Raw genomic sequence first — 25,476 nt, 5'->3', positions numbered from 1 at the left:
CGAATGTTTTCATTGGGATTTCATAATAAATGCCTGCTATGCTTCGGGTTGTGTATTGAATTATTACTGACTTCGACTTCTCTTCGTGCGTGGGACAGCTCTGAGGTGTAACGTTGTTCTAGGTAACTGCACAGATGGTACCAGGAAAGTGTTATTTGTTCGGCTTAAAGGAATGTTGGAGATGGAGAGCCAGTGCCATTTTGTATCATTTTGCTGTAATGTGAGATCCTAACTCTGTCCTGTGTCCCTTCTGGTCTCTTTAATAAAGAGTTTGAGATCATTGCCGTGGTCCTGGGTGTTCCTTATGAAATATTCTTGAATTATTTCTGTGGCCGTACATGCGGTCGGTCCGAAACCTCAAACTGATTCACTGTATTCGCTGTTTCTCTCGGTACTGATTGTTGAAAATGGCGTATCCTGGCGAATTCACTACATAAAAAATCAAAGTTAAAGTGCACTCCTTGTGTGTGTGTATATATATATATATATATATATATATATATATATATATATATATATATATATCCCGATATACCGTTATTTCTTGTACGGTCGCACTTCGGGGATCCTCGATCGGGAAGGCTCGCTGACGGGTTCCGGTATGTTTACGTATCTTTGCATGCGTTTCTTCAGCCTCTCGGCGACAGGTAGAAACTCCAGCTCCCAGCATGCCTCCTGGTAAGCCTTCATATCGTCGCTTGAGGGCCACTGCAAAGCCTTTGGGTCTGTAAATGGAAGAGACGGAAGTGATCATTCATGGCCCGTTGACTGGCACAACGACGCACCCAACAACATGCTTCATCAAATTATGTTTATAGAACGCTGCAAACAGATAATGATAATGAGTCTTTATTGGTCACATATACATTACAGCACAGTGAAATTCCTTTCTTCACATACCCCAGCATGTCAGGAAGCTGGGGTCAGAGCACAGGGTCAGTCATGATACAGTGACCCTGGAGCAGAAAGGGTTAAGGACCTTGCTCAAGGGCCCAACAGTGGCCACCAGCACAGCCTGGCAGTGCTGGTGCTTGAACCCACGACCTTCCGATCAGTAACCCAGAGCCTTAACCGTCAAGCCACCAAGCCAGCCGCTCTGGCCCAAAACATGGACTGGATATTGGGATTTCATTCCATTCCAACGCTACTTCTGTGTTCATGATCTATCTACAACCAAGTCGTAACCTCCTGGCAGAGGCAACCAGCCGAAAACATCCTTTTACTTAGCAAAAACTGACATCGTAAGTTAGTTGATTTTGACGGTTTTGAAAGGTTTGAAGTTTTTTTTTATGGGTCTCACTGGGTTTAATGACGTTTTTATTAACTGTGTGTATTTTTCGCATGCATTTCCTGACTACACGCCAACAACCACCAGCAACCGTAAGCTTGAAAGCTCTTTGGTTTTGCACACGGTGAGGACTGAAGATATTATATGTCAGATTCTCTTTCTTGAAGGTCGCCGATAAAATTCTGGCGTTTCTGGGCTCCACGGATTGGGAGTGAAACGACTTTATTTACAAAAACTGACATTTGTTTGGTTGGTTTTTTATTTTACTTAGAAGCGCCACAAGGTTTCCTTTTGGGTACTGAGGTTAAGGTTAGGGTTAGGTTTAGTTCACATTATCTCAGTAGAAGTTTCTCGAAAGAGTAGTAAGACAAATGTGTGTGTGGGAGGGTGTGTGTGTGCACACCTGAGTAGAGAGAAAGTATTGTGCATAACTCTTGTGCATAGTCCTGCTCTCTGTCTTCAGTGCAGTTCCACAGCGTCTGGCACACCTGTGTAGCCAAAAGCCAGTCCTGAGGCCCGAAGTCCCGCAGACAATCGATCAACCTGCGCGTGAAAGGAGAAGGAGGAGTAAAAGGAAACGAAAACAGAACGCAACAGAGATGCGGGGGATTTACGCAGTGTTACAAGCGATCCCCGACGCAAATATAACGGCTTACTTGGGTGTGGCTCCTTCCTCGTTTATTACGGTTCTGTTCTTGGGATCCACAGAGAGGTTTGTGAGGACTCCACATGCCGAGAAGCACATGTCGGGATTCTTGGAGTCCAGTAGAGCCACCACGAACTGGAGCACTGACGCGCAAAAGCACACGTTTAACTTTCACCACTCGGTGTCAAATCCTGTTACCGATTTATACCTACACCTTAAAACACACACACACCCACCCACCTTTGTTTGTGATGATAAACTGCTGTACTTCTTCGATCTGAGAGAGGTTACCGAACACACGTATAGCTTCCAAAACTGCATCCGTATTTGTGCTTAATAACAGCTGAAGCAACACTGCACACAAACACCGTCAAGAAAGAATATAATTATTATTATTATTATTATTATTATTATTATTATTATTATCATTATTATTACATTTGATGTGAAAACGGGTAGATTTTCTGTTCTTACACTGGGAGACGTGTGCGTGCTGGATGCGGACGATGGAGCTCTCTCCTTGGTAGTAGGACAAGTTGTTGATAGCGGTTGAAGCGTTTACTACTAACTCTGTACTCTTCTCCACGGACCTGAGCTCTGAAACACAATGGGGCGAAGGTCAGAAATGGAAGAAACGCTGATCAAAAACAAGAACGGTCCGTTTTCACAGTTTTAATGACGCTGCTGAAATGTTCCGCGCTGAAACAATCTCACAGAACAGGCTACACAGCTACAAGTCCAGGCTCTAGTCGTATCAAAACTGGACTACTGCAACACACTACTCTTGGGCCTCCCGGCCAGCTCCATCAAACCCCTTCAGATGATTCAAAATGCAGCAGCACGTCTCGTCTTCAACCAGCCCAAATGAACCCACGTCTTCATCTCCCTCCACTGGCTTCCTGTAGACGCCCGTATCAAATTCAAGGCCTTGATGCTCAAGTACAAGACCTTGTCTGGAACAGCACCCCCACTACCTCAACACTTTCCTTGCGGCTTACGTTCCCTCACGCAACCTGCGATCGATTAATGACCGACGCTTAGTAGTACCTACTCAGCGTGGCTCAAGATCCCTTTCCAGAACCTTCACACTAACTGACCCCAGTGGTGGAATGAACTTCCAACCTCAATCCGGACCACAGAATCTGTCACTATCTTCAAAAAACAGCTAAAGACCCACCTCATCCATGAGCACTTAACTAACCCCTAAAATGCCAAACCCACATTATCCTAAAAAAAAAAAAACCTCTACTCTGTGCACTTTTCTTCTCTAGAACTCAATTAAAAGATCTCGTATGGTAGCACTTCTTGTATTGTTCTCCGCTTGATAAATCACTTTGCTTGTGTTTCCTCATTTGTAAGTCGCTTTGGATAAAAGTGTGCGCTAAATGAATCAATGTAAATCTATACAATGCATATGGTGAATATTCGATTTATCTAACACGTCGCACGTCTTGGTTTTGTTCCGTTGCATGCCGAGCATCAAGCCCAAACTTCTCTCAGGTGGTTTAGAAACAGCTCATAAGCGTTTTTATTTTTTTTGTTCTGACTCACAATCCCGATATTAAGTGATAAAATGAATATTACAGCACTCGCGAGAGCAATATGCAGCATCCTGTTCGAATATAGACTTGTGGTTTGCATTGTCAATTTTGGTGTCACCGTGCAAGCGCGCGAACCATTCAGGAGGCACGTATGCTGCCGAGAACATCTCTCACTCTCTGTTTGTCTCAGTTTCTTTTTTCCATCTGGTTTTAGGTCTTTTTTTTTCTTTTTTTTTAGCGTCATAAAAACAGGAAGTTATTTTAATTTACTCAGACAAAGGCCAGATGTGTGAGAACTGTCTCTGTCGCCACGAATGCTTACGTTTTTTGCGAATGTGACTTAGTCTGTATCGTTCGAAATAACTATTTCTTCCTTTCAAAAGTGATGTGATATCTCACTTGACAAAACAATACTGTTGCTCATAACACATAATCTCATGCATCGGGTGTTGTTGACCTGTTTCTTGAAATGTTGTGATGTGATGTGATATGATCCCCCCAAGCCCCACCCCCCTCCACCCCCCCTCCACCCCCCCTCCAACACACACACACACACACACACACACACACACACACAAAATAAATGAATAAATTCAGTGGATTCTGCTCAGTTTCAGACTGAGATTTTAAATCAGTAGAAAAAACTGATTTTTTAAAAAATGGAACTGCTGATAAACGATATCTTTCTTTTTCTTAACAGGAAACGAACCACCTCTTCACCTCTCCCCAAGCTGTGCAAAATCTCCCATGCAGGACTGAAAGTGGCTTTCGGTTTGCACCTAAAAACCACATAACGTTTCTTTTCTGTGTCTCGGAAACATGCGAAGAATAGGAAGGTGTGTTTATCAAAACAGACTCGGGGAAATGACACCAGTACAGTTGGCCACTTCTTGTTATGTGCAGCGCTGTGTGCTGGGAATTGTTGCTGGGAATCGGTGCGTCTGTGTGGCGGTACGAACAGGTGAAATGTTTACGGTTTCTGCATAAGTGCGTGCCTGTGCATTTTTTGGTTTTAAAAAAGTCTGTGTGTGTGTGTGAGAGAGAGAGAAATGATAACTGCTGATTAGACAATTGTCCTACCTGCTTTTAGAGCAGGAAATGTTAACTGCGTCTTCATCCTTCCGTGCCAGCTCAAAAACTCCCACGTAGGACCAGAAATGAAATTCGGTTTGTACCTAATAACCTCAAAAAAGTTCAGACTCCACCAATCCACAGTCAGACAGATTGTGTACAAATGGAGGAAATTCAAGACTATTGTTACCCTCTCCAGGAGTGGAGACCAACAAAAATCCCTCCAAGAGCAAGACGTGTAATAGTCCTCAAGGTCACAAAGGAACTCAGTGTAACTTCTAAGCAACTAAAGGCCTCTCTCACATTGGCTAATGTTAATGTTCATGAGTCCATCATCAGGAGAACACTGAACAACAATAGTGTGCATGGCAGGGTTACAAGGAGAAAACTACTACTCTCCAAAAAAATATTGCTGCCTGTCTGCATTTGCTGAAGATCATGTGGAAAAGCCAGAAGGCTAATGGAAAAAAGTTTTGTGGAAGGATGAGACCAAAATAGACCTTTTTGGTTTAAATGAGAAGCGTTATGTTTGGAAAAAGGAAAACACCGCATTCCAGCATAAGAACCTTATCCCATCTGTGAAACATGGTGGTGGTAGTATCATGGGTTGGGCCTGTTTTGCTTCATCTGGACGAGGACGACTTGCCATCATTGATGGAACAATGATTTCTGAATTATACCAGAGATTTCTAAAGGAAAACATCAGGACATCTGTCTGTGATCTGAATCTGAAGAGAAAGTGGGTCATGTAGCAAGACACGACCCTAAACACACGAGTCGTTCTACCAAAGAATGGTTCAAGAAGACTAAAGTTAATGTTTTGGAATGGCCAAGTCATAGTCCTGACCTTAATCCAATAGAAATGTTGTGGAAGGACCTGAAGCAAGCAGTTCATGTGAGGAAACCCACCAACATCCCAGAGTTGAAGCTGTTCTGTACTGAGGAATGAGATTAAATTCCTCCAAGCCGATGTGCAGGACTGATCAACAGTTACCGCAAACATTTAGTTGCAGTTATTACTGAACAAGGGGGTTCTTTTTATGTACTTTTAGGACTTGTGTGCAAATCTGATGATGTTTTAGGTCATATTTATGCAGAAATCACCACTGTATACAATATGTTTGGGTGCATGCGTGCGTGTGTGCTTGTGTGTGTGTGTTTATTCTTGCTCACCCATCACTTTCAGTAGTAGCTGCACAAACAGTGTATTGGCTGCCAGTGCCGTGCCTACAGTGGGATGAATGGACAGGTTGGCCAACACTCGAATCAGCTTGATCAGGACGTCCTCATCCTCCTGCGTATAATTTTCAGAGTTTGGAGGATTCTTGGAGACTTGCAGGTAGCTCTGGAAAAGTTCTAAGAGAATGTCTATGGACCTTTCCTCCTCATACACTCTCTCTCTGGCATCATTGCTCCGAGCCGCCAGGTTTCCTAATGTGAATAGGAGACGTACCACCAATGCCTACAAACCATGCAGAGAAACAGTGTTTGTGTGTGTGTGTGTGTGTCTGAATTTACAAGATGTCATGAATCCTAAATCCTAAATACATATATACACTATAAACTAGTAGAAATCAGGGTGGATTCAGTTGCCTATAAACCATTTAACCTATAAACCATTTCTTCTTTACCCAGGAGACAGAGCTCATGTTATGCTCTCTGCAATAAGGAAGTCAAAAAGGGACAGTATGTTCCTACAGAAGGGCTGTGGGTGTGTGTTTATGTCTTTGCAACACTGGATGCACGTCTAAGGTTTTTTTTTTGTTGTTGTTTTTTTTTTGAAGTTTTAACAAAACAGGAGGGAGAGAAGTTAAATGTTTTGTGAATAGAAACACACACACACACACATACTCGTGCATCTTCATTTAACACTGCTGCATTCAAAAGTGTGTGTGTGTGTGTGTGTGAGAGAGAAAGAGAGAGAGAGAGAGAGAGAGAGTACGTGGCTTTAGTGTATATATGTTTTGCCTGGACTCACCTGTTTCCTGCTGTGTTTGCACAACAGGGCTAAAAATAGCCTGTAGCAGCTCGAAGTCTCGGCTAGCGCATAGCAGCACTCAGCATATGAGGACAGTTTGCTGGAGATACACACACAAAAAACACACACACATGCACATGCGTTAACGTTTAACGTTAGATTGTGATTGGGCTTAGAAAATAGTTCTGTGATGGGATCTCAGTGAGCTCAGTGAAACAGACAGGAAGAACATCAGTGAAAGGAGTTTCGAGTGGTCAGTTCATGCGGTGTTGCAATAATCACGCAAAATATATATATATACACATATATATATCGATGTTCACACAGGGACTCAAGAAAAGTTCTTATCTTTTCTGAGGGTCATTACAGAGTTTGTATGGAATATGAGGTGTCTCTCACCTAAATATCCTGGCTACGTTAAGGCAGATGTCTTCGTCTTCTTGCCGATGATCCATAACCGCGCACAACGTAGAGAAGACATCGTCGGACAAAAAGGAAGAACGGGACTCGGACAGGTCGGCCATGTTTCGCAGCGCTCCTGTCACCTGCAATGGGGTCAAGAGGTCATCAAACATTTGCTTCAATGTGTATATAAAAACACTTCCCTTAATACCCTACACTACCGGTCAAACGTTTGGACACGCTCGACTGAAATGTTTCTCATGATCTGAAAAACGTTTTGATCTGAAGGTGTATGATTAAATGTGTGAAATCGGTGTTGTAGACAGAAATAGAATTGTGCCGACATATTCATTTCTTCCATTAGACTTGGAGTGAAATATTCTGAAAAGCAGCCATAAAATGTCCGGTATAGGTGGGAACTCCTTTAATACTGTTTAAAAAGCATCTCAGGGGATTCCTCAAGAAATCAGTCGAGAAAATGCCAAGAATACATTTCTGGAAATTCAAGGTGGAAAAAAAGGGTGTCTACTTTGACTTATTTGGAATTTATATAATATATAAATATAATTCCCATAGTTCCATTTGTGTTCATTCAGAGTTTTGATGACTTTATCATTATTATTATTATTATTATTATTGTTGTTCTAAAATGTGGAAAAAAAATCAAAAACGAGTGGTAGTCAAAAGATATAGTACCCTGATTAATCTCGTCCAGTAATAATCGTCTCTCTAACTCGCCTCATTTCCGCCTGGCAAACCGAGTTTGCTTTCAAGCTCAGGAAATTTGTTTAGGAAGATGTAAAGATTTACATTCCTTACTCCTATATAAAAAAATGCCAGCCTTTGGACTGAAACATCCAGCCAGTACAAACAAGCTCAGTATGGATTTAAAAGAGAGGAGAAAAAAAAAGAAAAAAAGAAGGAAACTTTCCCAGACGACAAAAAAAAAAAAAAAAAAAACAAGCCAAGGAAATGAGCATAAAACAATCCAGCCTGTGTTAGGACCTTGAGTGACCCCACCCTTCCATTTTGTCCAGTTTAGTTTGATTCTAAGAATGTCTAGGTGGGGTTCAGAGACAGCTTGTTCCTGCACTACCAAAACTTACTGAGGGAAACATACTGTAGCATGTCGACAACACAAACCGTCCAAGCATTTCTGGTCATAAAGAATGACTTGGTTCAACTCTCTTTCAGTATGAGAATCTGTATTTGTTCTGTCTGCTAGAAGAGCTCACGGTAACATCTGCAGTGATTCTGAATGGAGCTGATGATATAAAGGTTGTGTGTTTATCACGGAATGTAACGATTAGGATTATTTTCCGTCGTTGTAGGCGTTCGAAAGCTACCCACCTGGACCAGTATATGTCCCGTGATAGGATGCTGGCCATGTCCTGCTAACGTGTGATGGTCATTAGGGAAAGCTTTAGGGTCTGTTGGCTGAATCAGTCGCTGAGAGAGACGGAGCGAGACTGCGATGAAGTCTTTACCTAGGAGCAGCCTGGCGAGGGTGCTGTTTCCTGAGAGGAGCTTTAGGGAGCCTATGCAGTACAGCACAGTCTCTCCACTGCTATTAAAATCCTCACACTGTATCAGTGAGAGGAGGGAATCTGATACACACACACACACAGAATAAGCTGACTGTGAAAGACAGTTAATGACTGATCAGAGTGAATGAGTTACATGGAAACAGAGACGCACCTATAACAGGGTTGTCCTGGAACAGGAAGTCGTTTCTGGAACTCCGGCTTATATTAAAGACGAGCTTGCAAATGTTTAGCAAGTTGTTTCCGCTGACATTAAGCTGAAATGACACACCGGTAGATAAGATCTGCGTTGCTCTCGTTAAACGTTAACGTTCTTCATTTAAACCCGGTACGTCGTTGTCGTTATGTTTTGTTTTTTAATTTTTCAAAGCAAATGTTCCATCATCTACTTACTGCAAGTATGATATTAGCCAGAGTGAGGTTTAGCTGGTCTGATCCCAAATCGATCAGTCGAAACAGTGCGCGGAGAACGGCAGACCTTTTCTTAAACCGCCTTCCCAGCAGGCCTTTCTCTGCCAGGACGTTATGGAGACTGGCACAGGCATCACAAAGACGCTCAACAGTCTCCTTTGACACGATTCCTCCTGAATGTACACAAGTTAGAGAGAGATATAGTTGAAAGACAGTTCAAAGACAAGAGAACAATATACTTAAAATCGGATGCGCACCGGCCGTGCCCAGCAAACAGGGGATGTCCCCCGGACATCATGAAAGTCTACTTAGGTCCGCATTTGGTCGAGTTTATAATGTTCGCTGGCGGATGTTCCGAGGACGTCAGAGTCATAACATAAAGCATAACATTACTGAATGTGTTAATTTCAGTGAAAGTCCCCTAAGCTTCCTGAATGGCCGCTGGACGTCCTGTGAACGTCCCATTCAACGTCCATAGGACGTCAAGGGGACCCTACACATAGACATTCAGGGGACGTTCGTAGAGGCCATTTAGGGGACGTCCTGGGGACCTTTTTTGTCAGCTGGGTAGGTAAAAAAGGATTTCTGATATTACAGTGTGAACACACAATTCTTAAACGGGTCAACAGGTACGGTAAACAATTTATGATCTGCATTTCACTTTTTTTTGCCAAAACAGGTCTGTTGACATTTCCCTGACATTTATCTAACACCCACTGACAGTTAATCTTGGGCTCTCAGTCTTCTGTAGCTTTCATCTATGCATATATTTCAAAACCAATGTGATCTAATGCAGTATGTCCTGATAATAAAGCATGATTTTTTTCCTTTTTTTGTTTTTTTTAAACCTATTTGAATCTTTAAGCTCACTGTCTCACACTTTGCAAGTTTACCATCAGGCAATGGGAAGTAGATGAGATGAAAACGATGAGGTTTTCAAAAGCTATTTTTGGGTAAAATAAATGTTGTTCCGCTATTCTGGTCTCGGCTGCTTCGTCTCATCCTGTCTGGTGACCTCGTGCCGCTCGGCAGTTTGTTACGCGGGAGCCGAGAGGCATTTGGGCATGATAAATATTTTATATTTATCTTTCAAATGCATTTCCATTCCATTTTTTTTTTTTAAGTGCTTAAATACTTTATGTACTGCCATTAGATTTCATTTCTATTCCTGCACTTCCCTTTTGAAAGTTATATATATGCATATATACAGTGCGTACATACAGTACACAGAATTGATTCATTTCCTTCAGTGACAGAACAGCAATTAATTAATTATCATATTTTAAAAACATTTTAGTCTTCCTTATCACATGACAGCTACCAGATGGGGAGGGTGAAGGCTAATACATGCTTCATCTGAGACACATGAAACCAGAAACCAACCAAGCACATCTTTTCAAACATCACATAGGGGAGGGAGGGAGAGAGAGAGAGAGAGAGAAAATGCTATCCCTCTCACCTGTATTAAGATGATTTATTTTTAAGACACAATCTGCTATCATAATATAAAGATTTATTGTCATGTGTAACAGTGTTTTTGAATAGTGAGGTCCAATTCAGTTAAATTCAGAAACTATTGGAATGGCAAGGCCAGTTTCACCTGTGAAGACTGCATTTGCTGTTAAAAAGGATAAACCAACATGATGATCAGAGCGCTGTCTATGGGAGAAAAGCAAGCAAATTTAAAGCTGAGAAAATCTATCATTTGGCCGAACAATGGCATGTCCTGAAAAAGAAAGAAACCACTGATGTACTGAGCAACAGACACCGATTGGGTCGGCCAAGGAAAACAACAGCAGCTGATGACAGAAACATTGTGAGAGCTGTGAAGAAAAACCAAAAAACAACAGTCAGTGACATCACTAACAACCTCCACAGGGCAGGGGTGAAGGGATCACAATCCAACGTTTGAAGTAGTCTTAAGTAGAAATATAGAACCACTCATCAGCAGTAAGAATCTGATAGCCAGATTAGAATCTGCAAAGAAATCATTAACCAAAGTGATGGAAAGGCCAAAGTGTCTGCTCATGATCCAAAACATACAAGCTCATCATGGTGGAGGTAGTGTCATGGCTGCTTCTGGAACAAACTCACTAATCTTTACTGATGATGGAACTCATGATGGTATCATCAGAATGAATTCAGAAGTTTTCAGGAACATTTTGTCTGCAAATTTACAGAGAAATGCATCCAAATTAATCTGAAGGAACTTCATCATGCGGCAAGACAATGATCCAAAACACACAGCCGACTCTACAAGGACTTTATCGGGGGAAAAATTGGAAGGTTTTAAACTGGCCAAGTCAATCACCAGACATTAACCCAGTTGAGCAGCATTTCACCTCTTGAAGAGGAGACTGACGAGAGAAACCCCCCGAAACAAACACCAACAGAAAGAAGCTGCAGTAAAAGCCTGGAAAAGCAACACAAAAGAATAAACCAACAGTTTGGTGAAGTCAGTGAGTCGCAGGCTTGATGCAGTTATTACATATTTTGCATAACTTCCTATGCTTTTGCTCTCCGATAAATTGGGTGGCGTGATACGAACGGTTCTATGTTTTATGTTGTTCAACACATCTAGATGTAAATACCAGGAAATAAAAGCTGAAATCGTAAACTCTCGTCTCATATCCATCTTTTGATCTCAAACTCAAATGTTTTTGGTGTACAGCACAAACAATAAATGAATTGGCCTTGCCATTCCAGTAGTTTTAGAGGGGAATGTATACACCTTAAATTCTATGGTGTAGTTAATGATCACCTGGAGAAAAAGACTCAAACATCTGCAGAATAGGAAGCACCTCAGAGGTCCAGAAGACAGATTCATCAGTGGCATCACTTCCTGCCTTGTCTCCGCAGCCACGCTCAGCATCTGACAGAGAACAGATGGACCACAAACACCAGTTAAAATATTGATGCTCTACACCTACCCGATTCACATCGGCGGTTCTCTCAGTTTCACCCATTTGTATAGAAAATACAGGATGTTCAGCATAGCATGAAAAGGTCAAACATTATGCGCCTACACATCCTTTGATTAGCCTGGGTTCTGTGCAGACACCTCGGTGACTGAACATTTGCATTCAAAGTGTCATGCAGGAAGCTGTCTCTGCGAGTAGGAACTATTCTACAAGCCACTGTGTTTTGGATCAGTGCAATGAAAGGTGGATCTGTTGTCAAATCTACGAATCAGGCTTCGGAGTTAGTGAGTAGTTCAAACTGATAAACAAATCGCAGGAGCATAGCCATGGATGGGGATAAAACAAACCTGTTTTTGTTCCTTTTGCTTGAGATAAGTCGGCGCTGCTGGGCCGTTGAAATCCACTAATCACACACACACACACACATATGAACACATTTAACAGCAATCTGCCAACAGTCCATTGTAAACATTTTTAGCAAATAAATACAACACAATATACTGAAAGTGTATTTTGTAGATATGTGTTTAAAACATTTAAAAGCTTGCCACAAGGTGTCCCTGTTGTAATGTTCTGGTACCCGCATACATGGCGTGTACAGTACCAAACAGGTCTGTTCATGTCTAATCTGACCCATGCCCCTAATCTGCCTGCCCCTGTGCTTTACCCCCAGCAGTACTAACAATCTCTGACACATCTGGAGGTTTGCATAATGTGAATGCATGCAAACTGCCCAGAGTGAAAATGTGCACGCAACAGACAGGAAACCACAAGATTGTGTGCTCGCGTCCGAGTTGTTCGTTTGACGTCATAGTGAGTCTTATCTTAAAAACGGCGTTATCCCTCAATTTGGCTGATACATGGTGATGAGCAACTTATTCCTTTTTGTGCTGTCTTACAAATAAACGTGTTACACGTTTCAGGGTCCTTAAATAAACTTATTGGAGGTACAGAATGACATGCTGCTCATGGGTAGCACAAAATTTTTTTTTCAGCCTACAGCTGGGCATATTTTGGGCATCGATTTTTTTTTGGCCCTCTTAATGACTTGATAATGCCTCTTTGTTGATGGACTCCTTTAGTCTGAGACATGAGCTCATCGTGAGAGTCTTGAGCGAAACTACATTGGCGGTCGACAGAGCAGCCTGCCCTCATAATCTAATACTGCTCCATTATCAACTATATCAGAGAGAGAGAGAGAGAAAGAAAAAGAGAGAGAGGGAGAGAGAGAAAGAGAGAGAGTGAGCGAGAGGGAGAGAGAGAAAGAGAGAGAGACAGACAGAGAGAAAGGCAGAAAGAGAGGGTAGAGAGAGAGAAAGAAAAAGAGAGGGAGAGGGAGAAAGAGATAGAGAGAAAGAGAGACAGAAAGAGGGAGAGAGAGAGACGTGTGTGTGTATTACCTCGTTTACAGATCTGGCTACGAGTGGTCTGGAAGAACACACCATTATTTGAACTTGGCTCCTATATTTTTCAGCTACACGTCTTGGTAGAGGTTTCATGCTGTCCATATGATCGCAAAGCACTTCTAATCAAGGCTACACGTTCATGCAGAGACACGACTTGATATTTCCCGACAGTCAGCAGAAAGACGACTGCCTTCTCAGATTTTTCTGAAAAGCTAGATTCGAACATAAACCCAATGCTTTGGCGCTAACAGATTTCCAAAAGTTTATTTTAGATGAATGAAATGATGGATACGAGCTCAAAGTGCAGTTTTCAGCTTTAATTGGTGTGTGTGTGTGTGTGGGGGGGGGGTGTATTTACATTACATCCAAATCAGGTGTACGGTGTAGGAATTACAACACTTTCTATATCTACTCTCTTTTTTACGGGACCAAATGTAATTGGACAAACTTTAATGATCATTGATTAAATTGTCGTTTCTAATACTTGGTTGCAAATCTTATGCAGTCAATGACTGTAACTGATAGACATCACCAGACGTTTGGTTTCTTCCTCAGTGATGCTCTGCCAGGTGTTTCCTGCAGCTGTCTTCACTTCCTGCTTGTTCTTGGGTCGTTTTGCCTTCAGTTTTGCTCTCTGATAGGTTTGTTGGCTTGCTTCAGTGGCAGTTACAGCGCTTTTGGACTTCATATTGAGAGTTAACTGTAACAGACTCCAAATGCAAATGCTACTACTCTAGACCTTTTATTAGTGCGTTCAAGTTGTGTCACAAAGATCATATTTAAGAGTTGAACGCACACAAACACCACCACAAAGTCATAATTAAGAGTGGGAAACTCTGGATTTTCTTTGAGCTCCGAGTTTCCTGAGTTGGGGATGTGTCAGTAACAAAAAAAAAATGGCGCCTCGTAAGCCATAGAGATTGCTTCCACTATCCAGTTAGAGATGCGCTGCTTCGACACAGCATCACCTTTACTGTCGCCACCAAAGCAGACCAGCAGCTGCTCCGACTTACGCCACTGGCCGGAGCCGTGGATGTAAGTACAGAGGGCCCTTACTGGACACAGCAGGTGCATCCTCTCTTGTTCCGGTGTGAGGAACGGAGGAGGGCAGAAGGCCTGCAACACCACAGGGTGGGCAGCTGATGTAGGCACTTTAGGAACATAATCCCGCCTAGGATACAGGAAGGCCTTGGCTAGTCCAGGGGCGAAGTCAAGGCAGGAGGGGGCAACAGAGAGAGCTTGTAGATCTCCCACACGCTTGAGAGATGTCAGGGCCAGTAGAAGAGCTACCTTTAGAGTCAGAAGCTTCTCAGAGGCTGACTCTACGGGCTAAAATGGGGCCCCTGACAGACCTTCCAAGACCAAAGAAAGGTCCCAGGAAGGTACTCGCGGCCTGCAGATGGGCCTCGGCCGTCTGACACCACGCATGAACCTCGAAGTTAGAGGATGTTGCCCCACAGAGGCTCCATCAACAGGGGCGTGGCTGGCCGAAACGGCGGCCACGTAAACCCTGATTGTAGAAGGAGCCAACCCTGCTGAGAAACGTTCTTGTAAGAACTCCAGGACTGTAGCTATTGCGAAATTCACTGGGTCTAACTGACGTTCCTCACACCACAAGACAAAAAGCCGCCACTTGAGCGCATACAATTTCCTTGTGGACGGTGCGCTAGCGTTTAACATGGTCTCTACAACCTCAGTTGTGAGACCAGAATCTATAAGCTGGTGCCCCTCAGGGGCCAGACCCACAGTTTCCGTAGTTCTGGCCGAGGGTGATAGATCAGCCCTCCGGCTTGAGACAGTAGGTCCCTGCGGATGGGAATCTCCCAAGGAGTGCCGTCGAGCAGGGACATTATCTCTGAGAACCATATTCGAGCTGGCCAATAAGGTGCTACTAGCAGCAGACGTACACGGTCTTGGCGAACTCTCGCTAGAACTTGTGGGAACAGAGCAATAGGGGGGAAAGCATATAGATGTGACCTCGGCCACGTGTGCACCATGGCGTCCAGCCCCAGTGGTGCAGGAGGAGTGAGGGCGAACCACAGCGGGCAGTGTGTTGTCTCCTCGGAGGTGAACACATCCACTTCCGCTTGTCCAAACCTCCGCCATATGGACTCCACCACTTGTGGATGGAGCCTCCACCCCCCGGGCCTCAGCCCCTGCCTCGACAGGATGTCTGCCCGGAATGACATTGCACTCACTGACAAGAACTTTCCCTCTGCCCAGAGAAGGATTAGTTGCGCCTGCCTGAACAGGGGGCGTGAACGTAACCCTCACTGGTGGTTGATATATGAGACCAAAGCTGTGTTGTCTGACACAACTAGCACACTGTGACCTCTCAACTGAGGAAGAAAGAATTTCAGTGCTAGGAATACGGCCCGCATCTCTAGGCGATTTATATGCCACTCCAGATGAGGGCCGCTCCAAAGACCGTGAGCTGGACAGCCATTTAAGACTGCACCCCAGCCCATGAGAGACGCGTCTGTCATTACTGTCTTGCGTTAAGGAGACGCCCCTATAGTGTGACCCGAGGCTAGGAACTGTGGGCACCTCCAAATACTCGGAGCACGTAGGCATCGCCGCGTGACTCTAATTACTCTCAGAGGTTTCATCCTCGGATGAAACCCCTGACTTTTCAGCCACCACTGAAACGGTCTCATGTGCAATAGGCCCAACGGTATGACGTTGGCTGCTGCTGCCATAAGGCCCAACAGCCTCTCGTAAAGGCTGGAGGGGATGCCCAGACCTAGCATTATCTTGCTCAAAGTTGATAGAGGATAGTTGATGGGGATAGAAACGCCCTCATCGTAGAAGAATCCCATATAACCCCTAGAAAAGTTGTCCTCTGCACTGGAGAAAACATACTTTTCTTGAGGTTCATCCTGAGCCCCAAGCTCCTCATGTGGGCGAGAACAACATCTCGATGTTGAACCGCCTGTTCCCTGGATCGTGCTAAAATTAACCAGTCGTCCAGGTAGTTTAGTACACGGATGCCCTGGAGTCGCAAGGGAGCCAGAGCAGCATCCATGCACTTTGTGAAGGTGTGAGGGGATAAAGCTAGCCCAAAGGGAAGAACCTGAAATTGGTATGTGTTTTCTCCAAACGCAAACCTCAGGAACTTCCTGTGACTGGGCGATATTCCTATGTGGAAATATGCATCTTTCAGATCTATCGTCACAAACCAGTCCTCGGACTGAATCTGTGGCACGATAAGTTTGAGCGTCAGCATCTTGAACCTGTATGTCCGAAGAGTACGGTTCAGATGACGCAGATCCAAAATTGGCCGCATACTCCCATCTTTTTTGCGGACCAGGAAATAACGGCTGTAAAAACCTCCCTCCCTTAGGGAACGGGGTACATGTTCTATGGCCCCTTTGCCCAAAAGGGAACTTATTTCCTACACTAACATTGGGCTCTGCTCTGTGCTGACAACTGTGGTGAGCACACCTCTGAACCGGGGGGGTCGAGCGCTGAACTGGACCCGGTAACCCTTTTCTATGGTAGACAGAACCCATGGGGACACATTTGGCAGTAGTTTCCACACTGCCAAATGGTCTTTCAGTGATGTTAGCTTTTCCACATTTCGTTGGAGGGAAAGCATCAGATTTCCGTCGCCCTGTGACAGCTCGCTGACCAGAGAAGACTGAAAACGTGGGATGGCCTCGGCCAGGGCAGGCCCTACAGTAGCACTTGGGGCTGGTTGCCCTAGCAGCCTCATGTCCCCTGATATGTCCCTCCATGGCCCATCAGGACCATTCCTTCCTTGCCTGCTTTGCTTTTATGATCATTCTTAGATCAGGCCTCTTAGCAGGCTGTGGCTGTGGCCGACCGGTCCCCCTGGACGCCCACACTCGTCTTCAGCATCTCCCTCGCACCAGCGCTGGCCCGGGCTCCACTGATGGAGGCCCGTGCGAACTCGACGTGACGGGGAAGGAACTGGCTGAACGCCGCCGTTTGCTGTTTTGTGTCGCGAAACCTGTCGGCGATGGCATTGACTGCGCCGCCAAACAGGCTGGAAGGTTTAACAGGGGCGTTCAGCAAGGAGACCTTATCTTTGTCCCCCATCCCTGACAAGTTGAGCCATAGGTGCCTCTCTGCCACAACCAGGCTACCCACTGAACGGCCGATATGGTGGGCCGTTTGTTTGGTCGCCCGAAGAGATAAATCTGTGGCGCGGCGCAGTTCTGCCACTGCCTCTGGCCCAATTCCCTCACCAGTATCTAGCTCACTCAGCAGGTCTGCTTGGTAGGCCTGCAACACTGCCATTGTATGCAGGGACCCACAAGTAAGACCCGCTGCCGCATAGGATTTGCCCACCAACACCGAAGTGGCTTTACATGGCTTTGAAGATAAAGTTGGCCTCCCTAAATTACCTGCCGTTGATGGAGAGAGGTGGCTTGCAAGTGCCTCCTCCACCTTTGGCATTGCCACATAGCCGTGCTGCTCACTCCCCATGATGGCTGAGTAATCAGACTTTGCGGGGTTATAAACACGGCTAGTGTATGGTTTTCTCCAGAAGCGTGATATCTCATCATGCACTTCTGGAAAAAAGGGGAGTTTTCTGCGGTGTGAGGGAGCTTTATGTTTATTTTCACTGGAGAGGAAGCGCTCATCCAGCCTGCTACGAGCCACGTCCTCTTCCTCGGGCCAGTCTAGATTCAACTTCTGAACCGCCCTAGTGATCACCTCAAGCAGCTCTTTATATGCATGAGAGCTGCTGTCGGTTTTTGGTGCAATGTCACCCTCTACCAACTCCTCGGAGTCAGCGAGGGTGTTTTGGCTTTCCATAGTCGCGACGCGAGCTCTAAAGTCAGGCGGAGAGCCGGACCCGGAAGACAGAGCAAGAGATAGAGCCGCGCTCGTCTCTGGCTCCTCTTCCAAATCCATACAAGAACCCCAGGACCTGAGACGGCTGGCTGCCTCGGCAGCGGCTGGCCCAGATCCGCGGGGCCCTGAAACCCAACTCCCTTCGGACGAGAAGAGAGCGAGCTGAGAGCGTAGTTGCCTAATCGTGAAACGTTCACAATGCTGACAGTCAGACCCCTCGAGGGGTAGCAAACACTTCACGCAGAAAGCGTGTCCGTCTTCTCCCGTGATGAAACGGGAGCAAGGCGTAACACACTTGCTGAATTCTTTCTCGCTCATTCTTTCACTCTCTTTTCTTTTCTTAAAAAAGGGATAGAAAAGTTGAGAGATATTGAGAAATACAGAGTAGAAATGAAGCGTTTCTTTTTCTTTGTCACACAAACCACAGATATGCAGTCTCGCTGAAGATAATAAGGCTGGCGGCGTGGTTCACAGGTGCCATATATATATCATACGACGCGCTTAATTGCCACGTCACCTGATCATGGCAGGCCTATAAGTAGAGGCGTGATTTTACACAAGCTTCAGATACCGGTCACGCGCGCAAGGCGCTCCCATACTGTTATGCTAAATGCAACGTCGAAGTTCCCTTTGAAAGGGAACACATTTGATATGCAATCTTTGTTCTTCATTTTCCAGAAGTAGAGCTGTATTTTTTTTTTTTAATAGTTAATTAAGAGAAGGTAAACCTCCTTCTCGCGCCAACCAAAGTGACTCGAACGCACCTGATGTTGTAATTACGACTTCCCAGGACGACCTGAACGTACAGTCAGTACGTTTACATCGACAACAATAATACAATATTAACCTGATTAAGACAATACTCTAAGTAAGAAACTAGCATGTAAACAGCAATTTTTTATTACCTTAATATGACTAAAGTCATTCTCGAAGTAAACACAAATTGAATTAAGATGTATAGAGTATTCCTGTTTTAGTCACATTATCGAAGTGCATTACAGACATGTAAACACCTTAATCACACTATTAACGTCGTGTGGGAGTTTTCACCGCATTTTGCGACAGGACACATACACACACGGCAGTGCGCAACCGTTTTACGGCAAACAAGAGAGCACGGCTGTGTCCGAAACTGCGTACTTACCTACTGTATAGTAGGAGAAATAACGTATTTCACCTACTATATAGTAGGTAAGTACACGGTTTGGGACGCAGCCCACGGCTTCAAGCAGTCGTCTATTTGAACGTACAGCATGACAAATAATTAACTGCACTTGAAGCTTTCGTAAAATTAAAAATAAAAACACCCAAAACTGTATATGGTACCATAACGAAGACGAACTGTATGTCGATACGTGAATTCTGGAGGGAACATCGGACAGCGTGGCGTGGGGACGTAATGACGTGTGCGGTTAACTGATCTATGTTCTATAACATGTAAAACAGGAACATGAAAGAAGTATACTAAAAGCGACTCATGTAAACACCTTAATCACAATATTGTCTTATTCAGAATAAGATCAATTAGATTACTGCTGTCCATGTAAACGTAGTCAGTCAATCCTTACTGATAAGTGAGGGAATAACCTACACCTGGATATGGGAGATACTGGCTGAGTAGCCAATTCTCAAAGCGGGGATCATGTACAAAATAAGGTTCTGTAATTCCTACACCGTTCACCCGATTTGTATGTAAATACCCTCAGGTTAAAGTTGAAAGTCTGCATTTGGAGCTCATATTCTGTATTTTATGCTGTTTTGCTGTACTGATTAGCCACTAAATGTGGGCGGTGATTGTATTTCACTTCTGTTTATCTCATCTGGTGTATTTTGGATTCTCTGGTATTTTCCACAATACGTTTGGGAAAAACAGATGACAATATGTATCCACCTAGGACTTTTCACAACGGTATAATGCCATTAAAGTGGCACTTTGAATATTTCCGCAGTATTTCCCACCGATCATTGATTTCCTTCCCAGTAAAGCAATTCATTGAGACTGACTTTATTACTGAAATCCTTCAATCTATTTTAAAAGCCTGATACGTTAACAGACCAAATTCCTGCTGACTACGGCTTCTAATAAGTAGTTGTTACAGATGGAGCAACTGACTATGAAATAGTTCACTGCTGTTCTGGATGCGAGTGAGCCACTTACGGTTTTCAACAGCTCTCCAGGTTGCTGTTATGGGCAAGAAGAAATTCTGACAGCTGATAAATAACAAGACAAACACGAGCAGGGGATGAAACCTAAATAAAGATACTAATGATAAAATGCTGTACCTATGTTTGGTTAGTTTCTGTGTGAGAATTTCAGAGGATTTCTCTGTCCTTTCTTGTTTGCAACCGGAATGCAAGTAAAACGACTCTGTGTGCACTTGCTGGGATGGCGTCATACCCAAGGTAGGCTTGTCAACACGCTCGGTTTGAGGAACTACAGAAATATAGATACAAAAATCACATGCAAACATGCACACTGTTTTGAAATGACAAAAAACTAGAGCAAAACTGATTGTAAAGGAAAACATTGTTTCTGGATGTGGAAATGTGGAAAAAAACAAAGAATGTCAGAGATAACTAAAGTATAGTGTAAAACAAGTTATAATCACCAAGTCACAAACTAGAAAATGTTTTATGGGGATTTAGCCTGCATGTAAGACGATGCGTAAACGATGAGTAATTTACTGTATAAGCTTAATAAACAGTAGACACAAACACCTACACATGCTGCCCTAGTGTTACGGTTCCATTCTGTGGATGGAAATGTGCTTATAACAGAGGTTATAAAAGAGTCTATTCTTTCCGTCATTCCAGTGAGTGGGTGATGCACTTAAACAGTTGTCAGGGTGTCCTTTAAAGTGGGTGGATCAAGGTTACGCTAAAAAGGCGATTCAGTCTGTCTTTACAATGGATTGACAGATGAATAGCAAGAAACGAATGGAGGACAAAAGTATTGTGCCAGCAATCTATTCTCTTATTCAGCAGGACTCTAACCTTTTCTCCCTATCCTGCTCAGTCCTTTCCCTTGTTAGCTCTCTATGTTGTTATTCTAGAAGCTTTCATAAAGCTCTCTTATTGGTAACACTCTATCCTGCCTTATTTCTAATGCTTACTATACTGTATATCTGCGTTGTTACAAATAACAGGGATTAAAGCTAGGGTCATCAGTTCCAGTGCTGGAGAATCAGAGTGCACAGTTGAGTGATTGTCCGGCTCTAGTACTCCCATTACCCATAGTCTTTTTTCTTCTTCTTTTTAAATAAAACTTTCTTTTTAAAAAAAAAAAAAAGAAAGAAAGAAATAAAAGCAACCCCTTTGAGTCCCTGCAGAGGTTTTAACAGCTTTTTTCAATAAAAAGTAAAATACAGGATGAATAAAATAGAATAAAGAATAAAACCCCCAATGTAAAATCTAAATTAGTATCGAACATATGACAAAGTGTTATTGTGTCATAAAACATAAGGGTCAATCAGGTCGCAATATGCAAATGTATGCATGCTATGCAGCATTCGTTTACTAGAGGTGGGGGCATTTCTAATTTACATATTCATAGAATCTGTTTTTATTGATGCAGGTAAAATGTAGGCACGGGTGTGCTTTGCCGCCCCCCTTTCTGTTTCCTTTTTTATTATTTTCTTACTTCTTCATTCTTTACAATGGTTCCACATGTTCATTTTTTGCTGTGTCTATCTCAAATACCTCAATCGAGATCACGGGCTAATATTGTGCAGTAGGTCATCTACTCTGTAGACTGTATTTATTTGAGTGTCCACATACCATTTGAGTGTTGTGTCATAGAGGGTACCAGCGTAAGCGATCTTGCTCTGACGAGCCTTGTCCGAGCGCTTCCAGAACCTCTTTTGTCCAAACGTTCAGCTGGAGGTTTAGGTAAACCTTTCTCAACTTCACTGTAGTCTAGATCCAGTGAAAGTGGCAACCTGGGCTTCTGATTTAAAATAAGTTGTTAGCATCCGCGTCGCCTAATCGGACAAGTTTTCAGAAGAGTTTGGAAAAATTGCCTTACGTGTTCCAAAGGCAAGAGGCGGGTCCCTGAACTCGGCCTGGAATCAGGAGCCTCGAAATTCCTAGCATGTAGGCTGTAGGAGATTATGAAAAAAATCTTATTGAGCATGGAAAATAAAAAAAATCTGCATTGCTGATTTCAGAAAATGGAGTACTTTAATAAATGTTTAATGACAGAACTAAAGCAAATTTCAAGGTTTTTTTTTATTTCTTCTCAAAACCTGAATGAAGATGGCGGTCTGCCATCACGTGTACGGGCTGATCCTCCAAAAAGCTGCCGGTGCTCCTCTCGTGGGGTGAAGGGCCGCTGTGTCTGAAGAGTCCTGAGAGAATGCCGGGCTTCTGTCACTATCTCTGCACTCGTCTGTCTCCTACTGCCATAGCCAAGGTAGAAGGGTCCCTTCTCATCCTGCTTACGCTCCACCGAGGCCATGTGTGGACTGTACGGAACAGTCCGATTTCATGTGACGATAACTCTAGACCACCTGAACCTAAAGACCATAAAGACAAACAAAAATAGACAAACGGGCTTACGTTTGGAAGAACACTTGGTTTTGTTATACCTATCGTATGGCATTTTGAATACTGGCACCTACTCTACTCCATTATGGACTGGATAGCGATCTTGGTTCCTGAGACTCAAATGGACTGCAATCTAATTATAAGAAATACAGCACGAATTAAAGAAAGGGACTCAAACTGGTGGCAAGTTGAATATTGAATGACAAAACATTGCCATCCTTTTAGAGTAAAAGCACTCTGATAGGCTTATGAAGACAGGATAAGATAATAGGGACACCAGTTTGGTAAAGTGGTCAGATAGCCAAAATTTTTTATTTATTGATGGACTATATAATGAATACTTTTGAAGTCCTTTTCAAAAGCAAGTACCTCTAGCCCCTCTATCTTTTTATTATAAATTCAGTCTGTTTAGTTAAAACAAGTCCCAACCTGTTGTGTATTTCAGGGTAGGATGACAAATAATTTGTTTTTGCCAAGCGCCAATGAAATTGGATGAGAGATACATGTATGTTTGGGATTTTAACAGTGATGTTTCTATCTGTATCTGTATCTATTTAAATCTAATCACATTTAAAAACAAAGTAGGCATGGCCTAAAACTGAAGGGGGTATTTTTTCTTCTTAAAAACAAAACAAAACTACCAGTAGAGGTAGAAATGCCAGCACTGTCAGCATGGTCTGTGAATTTTGGCTCTGAATTGAACAATCCAAAGCAAGCCAAGTGTTAAAACTGGGAATGCTACACCTCAGATAATTTCACTGTTCATTTGTTACCTGGGAACTCCAATGCCTGTGCTTTCTCTAAGGCATTTAATTGTGTTTGAAGGCAGCTTGTAATTGCAAGGCCAGATAAAAGGGGGAGATTGAGCACTTTTATTCATTGACCATGCTTGCAGACTGGTTGGCTGATCCTACATGATATTGTACTAATCAATGGGTTGGGTTGACCGATCGATTCGTCCATTATTTACAAACCCTCATGACGACTTGGATATATGGCCTCCATTAGTTTCAATGGTAAGAGTGAAAGAATGCAAACCTGCTAAAGCTGTGTATGATAGAATACTTTTTTATTGTTTGATTTCTGAAGGGATCTGTAGGCCTGCCTGGGTTTGTCTGATTGTTGTCAGTGCAGGACACTCGAGTTCTTCCACTCTAACCTTAGCACAGAATGGCTTCATGGAGCTCGCTTTGTGCACAGGGGCACAGTCATGCTGGAACAGGTTTTTATTGTTTAGTTCCAGTGAAGGGAAATTATAATGCTACTCTCGTACGAAGACATTATATACAACTGTGTGCTTCCAACTTTTTTTGCTGAAGGAACACACATGGGTGTGGTAGTCAGCTGTCCACATACTTTCGTCCACATGGAGGTTTTTTTCTTTCTTTCAGGCAGCAAATAAATATCAGGTACTCATGCAAGTCATCGCTAGAATTAGATGTGTTTTGTAGAGGTAAAACTTAAAAGCAGCACCAATACAAGTGAGTTCAGATCACTTCAGTTACGGCACATATTGGTGAATGAACCCTATTTACACCGATTAGCCATAACATTAAAACCACCTGTCTAATATTGTGTAGGTCCCCCTTGTGCCACCAAAACAGCTCTGACCCATCGAGGTATGGACTCCACAAGACCGCTGAAGGTGTGTTGTGGTATCTGGTACTGAGACTTTAGCAGCAGATCCTTGAAGTTCTGTAAATTCTGAGGTCGGGCCTCTATGGATCAGACTTGTTCGTCCAGCGCATCCCACAGATGTGGATTGAGATCTGGGGAATTCTGAGGCCACCTTTCTATCATAGCCAGTATGAACTTTTTCAGCATTTTGGGCTCCAGTAGCTCTTCTGTGGGATCGGACCAGACGGGCTAGCCTTCACTCTCCATGCGCATCAATGAGTCTTAGGAGCCCATGACCCTGTTGCTGGTTCACCGGTTGTCCTTCCTTGGACCACTTTTGGTAGGTACTAACCAATCCATCCCGGGAACACCGAACATGACCTGCCATTTTGGAGACGCTCTGTCCCCATCGTCCAGCCGTCACAATTTGTCCCTTGTCAAAGTCTCTCAGATCTTTACGCTTGCCCATTTTTCCTGCTTCCAACACATCAACTTCGAGAACTGACTGCTCACTTGCTGCCTAATATAATCTCACCCCTTGACAGGTGCCACTGTAACGAGATAATCAATGTTATACACTACACTTTGACCATTAACCATTTTCATAATGAATAATGATTATGAAGGAGCATCTGGAAGACCTAATTCGCTTTAAATGACAGCATTTTGAAGTGAAATTAAAATAAAATAAAATAAAATAAATGAAAAACAGTTTATCAATATGAAAAGAAGCACTATACAGGGGAGATGCTGCTCGGCGCGTAACCACCCTGCGCGTGCACGCTGCGTCACCATGGCGACGCATGTAGCGGTTGCAGGAACTCAAGCTCGACAACAAAAGCAGTGAGGGAGTATCGTTAAAAAAAGAAGGAGAAGAAGACCTCTGAAGACCTACAAATGCTATTTCGAGTCAGGACATCCTCTGAAACACTTTCCTGAGACAAACGCGTCATCTATAGAGTTACAAACAAATCCTGTTATTCTACCTATAACGCTGTTTACTTAGGAAATGGTTTAACTGCACCTGAAGAATGCTTCCTTTCTGTCTAATAATATTTAGAAGTGTTTAAAATATAATAATAATAATAAGTTTACCTTTTAATACAGTAAGCGGTTGCTGTCTTCCTTTCGTTGTCTTTACTCTGTCTTCAGAAACTACCTAGCAACTCTGTGCACGCGCTGGTGGCACCAGTGATGACGTAGGGCCGCGCGTGCACGCGCCGGAGATCAGGAGGCTAATGGTTCGTCATGTTTGTTAGTTAACAAGGAGACATTGTGACTT

At 43.5% G+C, this 25,476-nt stretch overlaps 1 protein-coding gene across 9 annotated transcripts; it reads right to left on the bottom strand.

Moving 5' to 3' along the window:
* Window positions 1–188: 188 nt before the first annotated feature.
* Window positions 189–25,395, bottom strand: armc2 (armadillo repeat containing 2). Of its 9 annotated transcripts, XM_053647343.1 has the most exons (21): window positions 25,290–25,395; window positions 24,935–25,021; window positions 23,616–24,745; window positions 22,652–22,710; window positions 22,277–22,546; window positions 22,057–22,129; window positions 21,810–21,978; window positions 20,316–20,466; window positions 12,150–12,205; window positions 11,643–11,753; window positions 8,864–9,054; window positions 8,625–8,727; window positions 8,277–8,533; window positions 6,924–7,069; window positions 6,525–6,624; window positions 5,720–6,008; window positions 2,409–2,531; window positions 2,175–2,288; window positions 1,945–2,077; window positions 1,692–1,831; window positions 189–725 (listed from the first exon to the last, which is right to left on the bottom strand). In XM_053647343.1, the coding sequence occupies exons 5-21, from the start codon at window positions 22,486–22,488 to the stop codon at window positions 538–540; spliced, it is 2,556 nt and encodes an 851-aa protein (XP_053503318.1). In that variant the 5' UTR covers window positions 22,489–22,546; window positions 22,652–22,710; window positions 23,616–24,745; window positions 24,935–25,021; window positions 25,290–25,395; the 3' UTR covers window positions 189–537. The 9 variants fall into 9 exon arrangements, with proteins under 9 accessions (XP_053503318.1, XP_053503293.1, XP_053503278.1 ...); XM_053647318.1 differs by having other exon boundaries at window positions 24,935–25,395; XM_053647303.1 differs by lacking the exon at window positions 24,935–25,021.
* Between the last annotated feature and the right edge of the window lie 81 nt (window positions 25,396–25,476).

This window comes from Ictalurus furcatus, chromosome 2, assembly GCF_023375685.1.
Source record: "Ictalurus furcatus strain D&B chromosome 2, Billie_1.0, whole genome shotgun sequence".
Classification (NCBI taxonomy): Eukaryota; Metazoa; Chordata; class Actinopteri; order Siluriformes; family Ictaluridae; genus Ictalurus; species Ictalurus furcatus.
Note: the sequence above shows the minus strand (reverse complement) of the source record. Positions and strands in the feature narration are given on the sequence as shown.